This window comes from Atheta coriaria, unplaced genomic scaffold, assembly GCF_025399875.1.
Source record: "Atheta coriaria isolate IRGN ID8LTWV9N9 unplaced genomic scaffold, Caltech_Dcor_3.1 hic_scaffold_1_pilon, whole genome shotgun sequence".
Classification (NCBI taxonomy): Eukaryota; Metazoa; Arthropoda; class Insecta; order Coleoptera; family Staphylinidae; genus Dalotia; species Dalotia coriaria.
This window is the reverse complement of record NW_027045443.1, coordinates 6,155,046-6,169,779: the sequence shown is the minus strand read 5'-3', so window position 1 is coordinate 6,169,779 and position 14,734 is coordinate 6,155,046. Positions and strand designations below refer to the sequence as shown.

The window sequence follows — 14,734 nt, the reverse complement described above, 5'->3', positions numbered from 1 at the left end:
ATATCCAACATACATTAAATATAAGTTTTGTGTAATGTTACTGTGTGTTATTGCAATATAGAAAAAGAACAAAAAACATGGACATGCCACACTGAGATCTATATTGAAAATCTTAATGCTGCCCTTATATGACGATATTAATATTACATACAAATACAACAAGTACTATACCCGTTGTATTTCTTTCGTTGTTGAATTCCGCTACGCTCGCTTTGACTACGAAACTGACTCAATATCGTTTCGTACGCACTTTTTGCGCATCGCGCCGCGCTTGATATTATTTATTAATCTTTCTTTGTTAATAGAAAAACTGAGCAATGGGCGCGATTTGCAATAAAGCATCGAGCAGATCAGAATTTCCAATGTCGCGCGAGAAGTGGAAGTTATTGTGACAACGTGCGCTTATTCCTTCGGCGTCCGCGCGTTTATCCAACGGCTATTATTTACGCCGCAAACGCGCTCACCGCGACTCCGAACATCTTGTACGCATAGCGGGGAAGATTTTCTGATCTACAGACTGACTACTGACGTGGCAACACAGTTCTGCGGCTGTTTTACAACAGCGCGGAAACCGCGAAGCGCGTCAGCCATCGACAACCGGGCAGGGCACAATGGTAAATATCTCATCATTTTTTCCAGTGCCGTCCGGCGCGGCGGGCACTTATCTGTCCCCGTATACCGATACTTTTCAGCTAACGCATTGTGCATCAGTGATTTTTACACAGGGGGTTAGCACATGTCGTGCCAGTGAATTGTTCGTATGCATCACACAGTAATGATGCAATAGCACACCGTACAACAGACAGTGATACTTGTGGCTCGGCTTCGTGCGTATTACCGGGTATATCAAGCGCTCGCTATTGTTAACTCGGTACCTTCATTGCGCACGCCGTAATAGCCGGAATATTGCGGCCGCCGCATCGCACGGTATTGCAATAATTGACTTATTCATAGGTCCGGCCATAAGTCGGTGAAATATCAGCGCAGAATCGTTGTATTTATTAGATTCACAATGGGACGATAGAATGCCGATACATTGCACAATCTGCGCGCCACCTCGTTCCCTGGGGAATGAGAATAGATGGAAACTATTTATCGACTCAGGAATCATCTCCGGAGATATTCTCAAAATGTTAAATTCATAAATGACACTTTCCTTACTGATGTTCTTTAGCAGGTCCAAAATTACGTTCGGGAAAAGGAAATATTCGGCAGGTACGTACCTAAACACCCCGCAGTATCCGCTGGTGTTGTCAAATCCCTGGTCGGGTGGCACGACCCTGTCGAGAAAACGTGGTGTAAGAGCTAATGACGCCACCGCTGCCAGCAACCACTGGTCGCCCAGCTCACCACTCTCCACCGCAAACCGCAGTAAATCGTTTGGGTTTTCGCTGATGAATTTCGGTCTTTGGCACATTTCCTACGGATAAACAAGCAACACATTAAAGGGTTGTGGTGGTGCATTAGCACAATTCAATTGCTATTAATTCCGCTACCCTCGTACCTAGTACGAAAACAATAATGCTTGGATCGCTAGTTAAGACGCAGCATCACGATTGTCTAAAGATCAATTGCCTCTTCAGTTGTCTGCATATGCACAAAGAACAGAAACGTTAGACACATGTTAGACACGTTAAGCAAAGAGTTGCCGGCTCAGGAGTACTGGAGTGAGACAGATCGTGGATCGGCCGCGACGAGTGTGTCGGGTCAAAGTTAAATTCAACGTTTTTGCACACACATGCACGAACACAAATTAAGTAAGAAAGTTTCCAGACCGAAAAAGAGAACTAAGCAACATTGTTGTTGTAGATACTAGCGCTAATACGGAAGCACATGGCATTCGGCATTTCGGAACGAGCATGACGAACGCACGGAGCGACTCGCGGCGAGGTAAAGAGCCGAAGACATTAAAGTACGAAGGTAGAAACGAAGCGAACAAACGGTTTTATGATACTTTTGAACTGGGTCACGGGAAAATATGCACGGCGCGGCACCGGCATCGGCGAGCTCAAAATAACACACGGCCTATCACAAATGACGATATAATAAGCGCACGACCGCATCTAATAACAATTTATCATATGATATTCGAAACGTAAACTATGTGTTTGTGCATTCTATTTCTTCATTTCTCAGGCGGCCGAACTCGCGCTCACGGTGTATACTTTCCTTTCTCTTTGTGTTCTCGCTGCTCGAGAGTAATTCAATAACTAGTACGGTTTCATTCAAATTATGGCTTCATTCATTCATACGAAATTCTATCGAAATGTTGGGCTGCAGGCTAAGCAGCATCGAAATTGTGAAAGACGGAAATCTGTCAAGTAAGTGCATGATCACAGTAGTGCCAGTCACAGGTGCAATTCCACACTTTTCATTTCTGTAACATAGTAACAAAAGGGCAAAATGTTGAAATGCTATCTTCATTTCCGGATATCACATGTCTGACTTAATTCTCAGCTTAATTCATTTTCGGTCACCGATACTGTTGTTTACTTTCCGAACTCTCCGAATTTTACTGGACCCTGTGCTCCCAAATCAACCAGTATTATGAAAAGACCAAAGCAGCAAGAAAGAAAACGAAGAAAATTATGTACATTTTCTGCATTCTCAATTCAGCACCATCCGACTTTACTTACCAAGAAAATCTTCTTGTATGGTGAGGGCATAACAAATTACAACGTAAATAATATGTTTCAATAAATAATGAACACAACGCATGCATGAAATAAGATATTTAAAGACTGTCACCTTTTTTTTACTATTGGCACTTTTTTGTTGCATGATAAAAAGTAACTATTGTAATAATTTTGTTGACTTTGGTTGATACAACCTAGGAACATAATTTTCTTGTTAGCTGCAATCATGATTGTAGGGCATCACACAGATATATTGGTTAGTTCGAAAAGTAAAACGGACGAATACTGGCATTAAACGCAAATAATTTGGTACATCTATCCCGGAAAACAATCACTAGAATGAGCCGAGTAAATGAATGTCAGAAAAACACGCCAGCACCTCACGTATGAATGAATAAAGTTTATACGAACTCGACTACACTACAGTTTTTCGAGTAAGCGTCACAATGCGCCAACGAAAGCATACAATGCGAATGCAGCGGACAGTAATAACCGTCTTCTTAACTGTCATTAAGAAGAACAGATCGTTGCTCGTTGATTTGTGTACAATTTGCTGACAAAAACTTGCACTTTTCAAAAAACATTCTAGCAGCATTTATACCATAGTTGCGGAGAGCACAACGCGATGCAAACCAAGAAGAGGCAACGAAAAAAGAGGCAGAATTGCAACAAATAATTAGAATAAATATATCTGAGCAAGTAACAGTAAATAACAAAAAGGCGGCAGTCAGGCGGCGTGCGTGGAGAACGATATGAAGCACAAAAAACAAACTAAATTGATACAAAACGATAACTTGAAAGAAGAAAAACCATTGAAAACGAAAACGAACATTCTTACAGATTGCGATTGTGCAATTGCGAAATTAAAACCATTTGCGTTTGTTGTTGAATTCAGCGCTACGTATGCGCAAACAGCGAAGAGCGTTGTAATTCAATTCGTTTTCTTACTTTCATTCTATCGGATGCCGCTCCAGTGCGAAGCATCGTTCGTTTGTTTGCGGAATCGTGAGCACGCCGAATTAATTGGCTTAATTACCAGTTTTGTTCATTTTAATTAAACTCTAAATTGTTACGTAAATCTGCACCTCGACTAGTCGCACAGGTATAATGTGCCTGTCTGTGCTTAATTCGTGCCTGTCTAATTGTGCCAAAGCAATGAAATCGTTAATACACTTACGTGAGGTCGCATCCAGACGATAGGATTCAGGGGCGGTTTCTTATGGTGGTAGAGTGCGCGCGGCCCAGGCGTGAAATCCGGATCGTCGAAAAGCGCACCGCGCTCGCGACATGCTCGCTTCACCGCCTGGTAGTTATTCTGCTGGTTACGTTGTCTCTCCGTCGTGCAATATCTGAAACCACACACAGGATTCTATCATCAAAAGAACGCCTTAATCGCATTCATCACCTTGCAGAAAAAAGTACGAGCCTCCGCGGAAGAGTAATGCGCTGCGCTGAGAAAAGCGGCGAAACGCGTACGAATTGTTCGCAACTTTATGCATCTATTGAGGTTCAAAGTTCTCTAATGAAATCGATAAATCGTTGGGGTTCGGATAATGCCCCGATGTCCGCACAGACGCTGATAAATTCGTTTGTTTATAAATCAAGTGTTGGCTATCAACAATTATGATGTATAAATCTCAAGTGCGCGAACAATCGACGAATAAATTGCGTCCGAATAAAACGCTTTGGCGAATTGCGCTCGCGTTCTCGTCATATTTCAACTGAAACGTGGCGATGAACTTCCAGCAATGAGAAGCGCAGTGCTCGATGCATAGTGTTGCGGGTGCCGGCGAATGCGACTGAACAATGCAATTCAAATGCAAATGTAAATATTACAGCGTTAACAGGACAAGTTATTCTTAATAATTCTGAATGATTTACGATTCCCTACTTCAACGTAAAGACTTACGTAAGTGTGTCTAAGGTAAGTTTTTACTGTCAGGTGTAGAAAATACCTTCTCAGTTGGCTTTACATGACCAGCATTTGTCAAATTGACAAATTGGTTAGGTGACACACGTCAAACAATTTGTCAAAACACTCCAAAAGGTGGGTGCACCAACCCATTTTTTCCATCCCTTTTCAAAATTTCTAATAAAATCGCCTGTTCTAACACGAAATTTCTCTAAGATAAGGCGGGGGTAGACATGTTTGTGACTGTGTGCATGGCCGTGGTGGTGACCGCCATTGGCTTGGTCATGTTTTTGCTCGCCTTGTCCGGGAATGTGCACACTTTTCGAAAGAACTTTCAGAATCGCCTGGGTAGTACTCTACACCGTGAGCTCATCAACTGTACGCGTCGCAGTGATGACATACATAAGAAGGAGCTCGACGTACAATTGGATGTTCTATATTTCCGACTTGACCGCAAACGCCGCGAGCTTCAGCTCATGCGCACCCTACAGAAGCTGAACACCACCTCACCTGATGTGGTTAAATACTACCGAAAGTTGAAGGAGGATATTAACCGCGGTGAGCTCGATTGCGAAGACATAGAGGGTCAGATTAACCATTTCCGACGACGCCGGGTGAATCAAGCAAAATCGTTGGCAAGTGACACAGCGGCTGAAATCAGCGAGAATCAACTTTCTGACATAGAGGAGGAAATGGGGCAATACAGCAATAGTATCAAAACCGAGGAGAGGTGTGCCGAATGGGTCAACAATAGCACATTCGAGAATGAAGACGCATAAGGAGTATGATTTCATCTAATCGTTCGTTGAGACCCTGAAATATTTTATGAAACAAATGATTGGCTGGCAATTGAAATTACAAAAATAAAATTAATGTAAACTTTACAACATTTTCAAATATTGATGAAAATCGAATTCATACGAACAGAGCGAGCAGCGGCGCATGCGTACCTATACTTGAATGTACTATCCACTCCAAGTTGTGAGTGGGACTTGATTATTCAGGAAGTATAATTTGATGTGCGAGATACCCTCACGTGCGAGGCAAAATCGAACAAAACACAAAATAATCAGCTACGCCAAGGAAAATTACGCTGGTGCTGTGTTCGGGCATCGGGCCGTGCTCTTTCCTTATCGCGCGCGTTCCTTCATTCTGGGAGAATTCTCTTATTTGAAACGCGCGCGTTCATCGTCGATCTTGTACCCATGTACCGCTAATGGAAAGTGAATAGTTTTAATATGCTTATACAATGATGGCACACACGCGCTTGTCCCATCCACCCATGAACGACTTCCCTTGAAAATCGACAGCATCTTCTCTTATTCACTAATCGCTTGAAAAAATTCTAATCGCATATATTTAAGGACGCATAAAGGAAATGTAATTGCGGAAAACCGTGTTGTGTTAACTACGGAAAGTTTGAAAAAGTTTTAGCAACCGTTGTATAATAGGAGCTGGCAATGCGCGCCTGGAATCGAACGTCGGGGTAAAATTACCACAAATTATATAGTTGATTGCTGTTTATTATTTCTGGTTAGCGAGCGAGGTGTAATGCGCCCAGTACTTCAATTGGATAGTTTTCTTTGGCGCATATCGAAGATGCACAATATAAAAGAGGATATTCAAATTCGCGCAATCTGCGTAGGCATTACACAAGAGCAAAAAAGTCCACTTTTTTCATAGTGTTATTTCGCGTCATATGATGCTTTTTTGCGCAAGCGAATCGGTGCAGATTTACCCACACGGCACAACAAATAAATACGTGCAGATAACAAAGGGTAGAAAAAGGTTAATTACAGTGTAACTCCGCAGGACATTAAAAATTACATTCATTACTCCTTCTCGTAATTCTCGTAATTGCTAATTAAGCATTTTTTCGTGTGATCTTTTCACGTCGTACGCGAGCATTGCTGCAGTAATTGTATCTACGCGTCCAAAGAATAAGACAACAATAACGTCTTACGATTGTAATCTGGCAGCGATTTCGTCTAGTATTCTTCTTCCGAGCGCATTTCGCGCGATTGCAGGACAAGCCTTCGTCTCTTCATGCTTCCTAGGTGTGCAGTCGGGCTCGTAAACGTCGGCGGCATGCCGCGCTGAGAGTTGTTACATTCGTGCAATTATTAAATCGTAGACAAATGATCGAGAGAGGATCTGCAAGGGCCGGCGATTTCCCACAGCCGTGACCTAGTGTAATCTTTAACGAGTCCGCGACGGTATGGGTAGACGTGAACTGATCAGTGCTTGTGTTTTTTACGATTTTGCCGTTTAGCTGTTTAAATTGCTTTGGCTTGTGTTTAATCGCGTCGGACAGAATCACGGTGAATCCGAAAAAAGGACGTGGGGTAACTTGGCGGAAGATCTCGCTAATTATTATACGCGTTCTCACCTTGATAAGGTTGATTGTTTGTCTTCCGCCTTATTCGCGTGGCCGTTCATCCATGTGCGTCCGTTGACAGGACCTGTAAAAAAAACACAAACATTGAATTACACACATTATTTGTTGGTTAGTAAATTACACACTACACTATGCTGATTCTGTATTGCCAAACACCAAAATAACAACAAAACGCCCTGCAGTAATAAGATAGTGGCTTGGCTGGCAATTCTTGTCACAAATGTTTTCACCGAGTGTTAATAAAATTATCTAAATTTATCAAAACCAAATGTTGAAGAACCATCAAGACCAGGTGATTTTCAAAATCAAACTTTGTCAATCCGTTAAAATGTATATAAATTGTACTTATAAACAAACGATCCGTTGGACAAGCGAAATTCTAATTCAGATGCATGACAAAATTGCTCTGCATTAAGCAATTTTATGCATTGCATGTATGCGCCCCAGACGCTCGCGAAAGGCGAATTGCCACGACGGTGCATCTCCGCAATGACGATTATAACAACGATAATAATAATAATAATAATAAATAAGGCGATGAGACTCGATGAGTTTGTATATCGATGGCCCTTATTGACGTTGGTGCGCCGATATCTGAGGTGCGTCTTGGCGGCTATTGAAAACGGAAAAGCGCCGATTCACTGTTTATTATTGCGAAATAATAAACCGCTGGCGGGGCGCGCATGTGTGCATGTAAACGACGCACACGTGCTCATCGCGCGCGAATCTTTGGTAGCTTTTGTTAGCCGCACAGCGGTGTCTCCCCCGATCGTCATGGGAACCGGCGCGCGAATTTAGGCTGTGCGCTGTTATTACGACAGGCCTCATTCTTGCAAGTAGCGAAAGAAAGACGAGCGCGCACATTGAAGTTGCGAACACGGCGAATGAAATTCTCATTCCAACACCCCCCTCCCGCCCCGCTTGCCGTCAATGCATTCGCGGCGTATTGCACTGGCGAAGGCGCAAGGGCACCGACCAAAATCAGCCGGGCGTTGATGATGATTGCCCTGACGATAATAATAATGCTCGCCTTTAATACAACACACAATCGCTGTGCGACTACCAAACACTACGGCATTGCACTTGCACTTCGCTGCTATGGTGAATACTCGTTCGTGCATTATCTACCACACAATACAATGCAATGATGCGCTGCAAACGGCAAAATCTGCAAATCTTCGAAACTATCTGAAGCGTGAGACATTTCAGATTTAAATTCACATAGGAAATTTGTAAAAACCTCATTTGAAACAATTTCAATTATTTTTATATACAATATGTATTATATGTCAAAACATATAAAAAATAAAAGCAATATATTTCACAAATTGAATTCTTATTGGCTTCTTATCTAATGGCGATCGCATACTACCCAATTGTACCAGGATCACTAATAAATCTTTATATTTTGTAGTCCTATCAGTGAAAGTCACGTAAGTATCACATTTAACACTTTATGTAAATTAATCAATATCATTAACATTTTTTGCAAGACAACAGTAAACAAACAGCAATACCACCGCGCGATGCATCGCGATTTGTATTTTAAATTTACAAATATAAAACAATATTAAGTGATTGCTAGGTACTACAAGGTTAAGCACTCTTTAAGAATTGAACTAGTTCGTGTGATGAACATAATGCACATGATGAAGGACAAACTACATGACAAACTACAGCTGAACGCAAAGTTCTCCAGTCAAGTTTCCACGTTGAAAAACGCGGCGTTATCGTCACCTAACTGTTACGTGCCTAGCCGTACATTTAGAAAATAACGAATCGCTAATGCGAACGAACACGTAGAAGTTAAACTACTCGTACATGTTAACATCTTTCGCCGTGCAGGGCAGCGCAGAGAGGTATGAACGTGCACACATTTTCCATCATAATTTTCTTAATGGATCGTAGCGAATCGCAATTTTCACATGCGCGTACCCATACACTCATGCCCCTATAACAAGTAATAATAACACATACAACTCTTGCTTATACCAGTTATATTTTAAATATAAAATTAATACTGATTACTTTTGTAAGTCGATCTAATTAAGCAGGGTATAGGTATTGTATATCTTGATAGATTTAATTGCGTACAAAATATATTAAAGATATGCAATAATTGCGTAGGCATCAGGTAATTGATGTGCAACCTTCAATAGACAATTTCATTGCAATTTAATATTTTTTCATCTACACAACCACTATGGTTCTTGCGGCGCTCTAAAGGCAGACGCGCACTCGCACAATAAATTCACACTTTGCGGCGAGTTCTTTTTCGGTGCAAGTCTAACGAGCCCCGTGCAATGCAGCGCGCGAGTTGCAGGTCGGATCTGGTTGGTGTTTGCCGCGTCGCTCCAAGTCGTTCTCCGTGTAATCGTTGGTGTAATGTTATAATGTTACTGTTTGTCGTGGTCGTTTCGCCGCTCAGTGCCGATCGCAATCTCTATAATTAATCACCAATCGTGGGTAACGCACGTATCGGTGGCAGTTCAAAAGCGCGCCCGGACGTAACCGGCCATTTGCGGCGTATTTTTCGCACTTTGCTTTTCACCTTTAACGTGTATCACTTACTAATAATATAAAATTTATCCAGCCGCCCATCATGTCTATTATTAACGCGGCGGCATTGCGCGACGTGCGGAAAAATATTGAATAATAATTTGCGCGTGCGAAGAAATTATGCACACAACTGCACAGCACAATTTCCAACAGTTGCCAGAAGCTGCGGTGAGGCAGAAGTTGGTAATGGCCGGTAACCATCAGCTCGTAACTGAGAAGTACAAGCAAACGAAAATCTCAACTAATTAGCCATTGTCCTGCGCAATAAATAACGTATAACTACTGTAGACTACAGCAGAGCTTTTTTTTCGTTTCGTCGTCTTCACGGTCCCCACCATTGAGGATCCGTATACGTCTTATTATTGATTTAACTGCGCGGTCGCATTCAATACCATTTGCTTTCGTCCGGTTGAAATGTCGTAACTTAAGTCGCTGTCGCGCGCACGCTTGCCCTCTTCTTCGTGCACCGATGTATCGCGCTGCTTATTTGTACCGCTGCGCGGCGTGCACACGGTCGCTACAAATAACGCCAACTACGAATCAGCATCAATGACCAATGACGAAACAAACGAACGAATCGCGCGTACATGTCGCGATGCGCGACCAGATTCAAGGTATCGCGGGAGCATCGCGACAAAAAAAAAACAACAACCGGCGGCGCGGACGAGCGCCTCGAGCCTGGCTGGAAAAAAATCACGCCACATCCCTGGAAATGTCGAACGCAAATGGCAGGAATTCCTTGTTCGGTGTGCTGACAATGCGCGCGCGACCGGTAGATAAGTCTAGTGTCTAGCTTTCAATCGTTGTAATTCAGTCGTGTGTTTTTTTACCGCTTATTAACTTCTAATGACGCGCTCAAATCGACACGCAATTAGAGAACATCTGTCCATAATTGTGCTTGAAATCATTACTTCATAGCGACGATGCATCCGCGCGCGAACGGTAAAACGTACTAAACTTCGATTTTCACCCGTGTGACGATGACGTGCATCTAATTAACATCGCCGCGATAATTAGTCGCGATCCGTGCGCGCGGGCCGCGTCTGCGTGTAAATTATTATCAGGCGAGAAAAACTACTGGTGGGCAATAATTGTAATAATTATATGTAGTTTGCATCTCCGGACCTCGACGGTGGCAGCTGAAAATAGCGATGGCAATGGCATATGTTTGCACTGCACAAATACGATGTTAATAAACGCCATAAACAAATCGAGGCAAGCGACATCATGCAACAAAGTCCGCGCGAACGTAGGTTTCGCGTCTTCTTCAATTATTGTTTTCGTAATTGATGTTTATTTAATTTAAATAGAGTCGCTGCTTTTCATCTATAATGAACACCATATAAATGCATATCGCACGATCAGGATTACAATAATATGTGCAGCTGAAATGTCACAATTCTGCCACTAAGTAATATAAGTCGCATATTAGGTATCTACATAACTGTTGTCAAGTTATTTGCATTCAGCTGAGTTAAAGTTTGGTTACGTAATAATTCACATTTCATTTCGATAAACAAAAATATTTCCAGTATTGCCATTTGACGTGTTATTGGTTTCTTATATTATTAGCGACATTGTTATTACTATTATTAAGGGTTATTGCGGATATGGTTACCTCGTTTTTTGCTATGGCAGCAGCAAAAGTAGCAGCAAAGTTCTTGCACTCGTGCGTCGCTTCCTCGTTGTTGCTGCTGATGCCACATGACTAAATTACCATTTATGTGTTTTTAAGAGATGTCTCCGTTATGAGTGCTTTTTTTTCAACACTGGGTAGATATCATTTTACAAAATGACTCTGCTTACGTCGTCCGGTTCGCATCGAGATGTATTTTTGTTACCATATAATACTCAAATTCGATTCATTCAACAATGCCTGCCGGCGTTTAAGTAATTCTAGTTTAAGTTTACAGCTGCATCAAAAACAGAGTTACACTCGCGATTTTAGTTTTTCCGTTGTGCAGTCTAATTTATTGTTTACGCGCATTTTAGGATAAACCGGGTGTCCCGCATGACCAGCCGATAACGTTTGCGAATGCGCATGAAGTTTAAAAAAGCAGTGCGTCTCGTGGCTTTTTTACATGCGCGTCCACTCGGCGCAGTTTCACCATTTCCACGTGCGGCTGTACGCTTTAGTTAACTGTAACTTTACCGCTGCATTCTGACGAATAAATAAGTACTAAGTAAATAAAACCTATGCCTATGAAAACGTTTCGACTGCAACTGTGCGCAGCGCTAGTGAGTACAGCAACTGCAAGCGGTGCGTATCGCGGGGAAAACTTACGTAGTGGACACGACTGTCGCGTTCGGTGTATTCAAGCGAAATCGGACGAATCAAATCGCTGCCGACCATAATAATATGTAAGTTGCATCGTGTCTGCATGGACGATAATGAAATAATAGTGCGACGCGCAACTGTAAATGCGCGGTTTAGTGCGATCCGCCAACATGACTGAATAATTATGCAACGTCCATACGCGGAGATGATTCAGATAATTAATTTGCCGTCGTAGTCGTCGGGCTAGAATAATTGTTTTTGTCGTTACTGTTGAATGATTTCACTTTGACTTGCGCGCCGGCTGTCTATGGCCAGCAATTGAATGCAAAAATCGCTACTCGATGAGAATAGTAATGAAGGTAGACTTGCGGTCTGTCCGATCTGCTTGATCTGCGCATGGAACTTATGAGAACATCGAGCGAATCATTCAAAATTGTCAAATAAATAAATCCTGCGTTGCTCGCGAAGAATTTCAATTTCTACAAGCACCACTACAGATTAAATTGCACCGTGTACATTTCAAAGCGAATGACAAGTATTATTATACTAACTTCAAGTTCCGTACAATTCGTGGAAAACATTCGTTTTAAAGCGCTGAACAAACCTATTAAACAACTTAGTTTGTTGGTAAGTTAAGTTTACTTCGTCGACTATATTTTGTTTCCATTTCCTGGTATTTCTAAATTGCGTTTTCTCGACGACGCAAAATGCGAGTTAGGACAGTCGGAGAGCTCTGACGCTTTCCACAAATCCCGCTCGCATGCAAGGAAACGTCCGACATCATATGTGGGGCACGCCCACCACTGGAATCACACCGCGGGCATGCAGTGCACCGCGCAAAACCTGTGTGTTCTTTTTTCTCTTCCCTCTTCAGCCCTTTCGTATTGTCATGGAAATTACCTGGACCATTTCTATTAAACCACATGCACTCACTTTTCGCAATCGCAGTCGCGCCGTCAGATTTCAATCTTCCTTCCAGTCCAACGCGCGCGCGCGTAGCAGCTCGCACGAAATGAACTATTAACTCGCAACTTTAATGCGCTTAAACATTGTTTTCAGCCATCGAAGGTGCGCGTGCTTGACAAGCGCGTGGCACATTTCATTTTCGTTCGCGCCTCGCGTTGTAACTCAGCGCTTCTAATTCGTTCATTCATATACGCTTAATGCGTCCAACTTCTTGATGCACGTCGTGCCGCATCGAGGTGACATTGATATTTATTTTAATTGGCTCTGTCAGTCAATTTCACGTGCTAGCTTTTCTAAATCGCCTAGACCGCACGCCACAACACTGCAAAGTTTACACTTTTGGTGCGGAAAGTGCATCTTTGCTGCGAGCACTTTTTAACGATTTAACGATAATAAAAATCTAATTTCCGGATTCCAGATGGTGAATTAATTTGGTTGGGTCTAAATGCAAACCGAGAGTCAAGAGACGACGTCCGTCGATGCGTCCGATTCTTGTGCGGTCTTGCGTAGTCACCTTTGCGGCATAGCAAGGCTTCGCTTTCCGTTTTTCAGCGCATCGTCTTCGTTTTTTCCTCGATTTTCGCTGGCTCGGCACGACGCGTTTCCTCTCGGACGCCAGCGGTTTTGTTTTTATTTATACAATCATTCAACGCGTCGCGCACGGCCCTGGCTCCGGCTACGACACGAAGAAGAGATGCGGCGGTGCTGCTCCCCGTCATCGTCCCGTCCAGCACCCAGAACGAACGCGGAGAATGACGCGCATTTGTTATGGATGAGGCTTTTTACATTCTCGTCATCTTCGCCGTCCGGTGCGGCTTGACAGCGCGTCGCGTCTTCTTTTCGCCCCAGCAATCTCAGCGCCGATAGGCCGCGCGTGCGTTCGTCGGGAAGCATGGCAGGAATCGAAATCGGACGTGTGTAACGAAACCGCGGGCCGTGCGAGAAAGAGATGACCCATTCACACTGGCGCATCCTGCGAACCGCGCAGTCGTAACTTACATATCTCATATAAAATGTAATGCGAACTTAGAACTTTAAAACATACACTGCGTTTCAGAAGATTATCTTTTCTTTCCAGTAAATTCTACTTTCAGCCCAAAACCGTCATGTGGCGGCGTTCAGGTCTCCCGACACCCCAATGTATTAAAGCTATCACAGCGCACAAATCTTACAAAATTAAACTTATTTTTAAACCTTTATCCAACATACCATTATCATCACTATTCAACTGTCATTGTTACCACCCAAGCCGGTCTAGTAGGAGCAATTCCCAAGTGTTGATGCGGAAAAGTAGCTGAGGAAGAAAGTGAAATATTCTTATCGAACACAGTGTAGATTTGCGCGTGTAAAGTAAGTATCAAAGAAGACGATGCGTTTTTACTATTCATTTTGATATAAATATTAAATTTCTATGCTGCCCCGCCGTTTCTACAAGGTTGAAGTACTCCGTGGACTAGCCCGCCGTCACCATCTGCACTATAACAATAAACAATTGTCTAGTGATTCAAACGAAAACGTAACGACGAACGCACAGCCGGCCCCTGCCACGGTCATAATGCAGTCATTGCTAAACGTCATTTTGGCCATCATGATCGTAACTCTCCGAGAAATACCAACAAACTATCAATGCATTGCGCGGCTCGCATATGCCACGACCGCCTCGCCGGAACCACACGTAGGTACGCACCTGCTGTACATGTTACAAGTTGTATGCACTGTGTTGCACTTTGATGCACGCGAAAGTACAGTTCACCTTTTGATGCACGGAGAGAGAACCACGCGCAGATTGAAAATCACTTCCTGATTTTGCGCCGGTCGCTCTCGCGCCGCTGTAATATATGAGAATGCGGTATTTGTAATTTGTAATTTGCCGGCGATTTGCTAATTCCTCTTCGGCGAGCTGACATGTCTTGGGATTGAAAGAGAAACCGTTACGCGGTTCAACACAACCGCGTAATTTCTTTCGTGTGCGCGATGTGCTCTCC

At 43.0% G+C, this 14,734-nt stretch overlaps 1 protein-coding gene across 3 annotated transcripts in view; it reads right to left on the bottom strand.

The window, feature by feature from the left end:
• LOC135790171 (calpain-9-like) overlaps positions 1-14,734 on the bottom strand; it is a 34,944-nt gene that overhangs the window by 7,836 nt on the left and 12,374 nt on the right. The window contains exons 1-4 of one of the 3 annotated variants that reach the window (XM_065300257.1): positions 11,124-11,788; positions 6,938-7,010; positions 3,814-3,985; positions 1,224-1,420 (exon numbers count right to left, since the gene is read on the bottom strand). In XM_065300257.1, the coding sequence (XP_065156329.1) occupies positions 1,224-1,420; positions 3,814-3,985; positions 6,938-7,010; positions 11,124-11,211 (530 nt within the window). In that variant the 5' untranslated portion in view covers positions 11,212-11,788. Of the gene's footprint in view, positions 1-1,223; positions 1,421-3,813; positions 3,986-5,058; positions 5,315-6,937; positions 7,011-11,123; positions 11,789-14,734 lie in introns of those variants that run through there. The other 2 variants (XM_065300248.1, XM_065300240.1) reach the window with 2 other exon arrangements.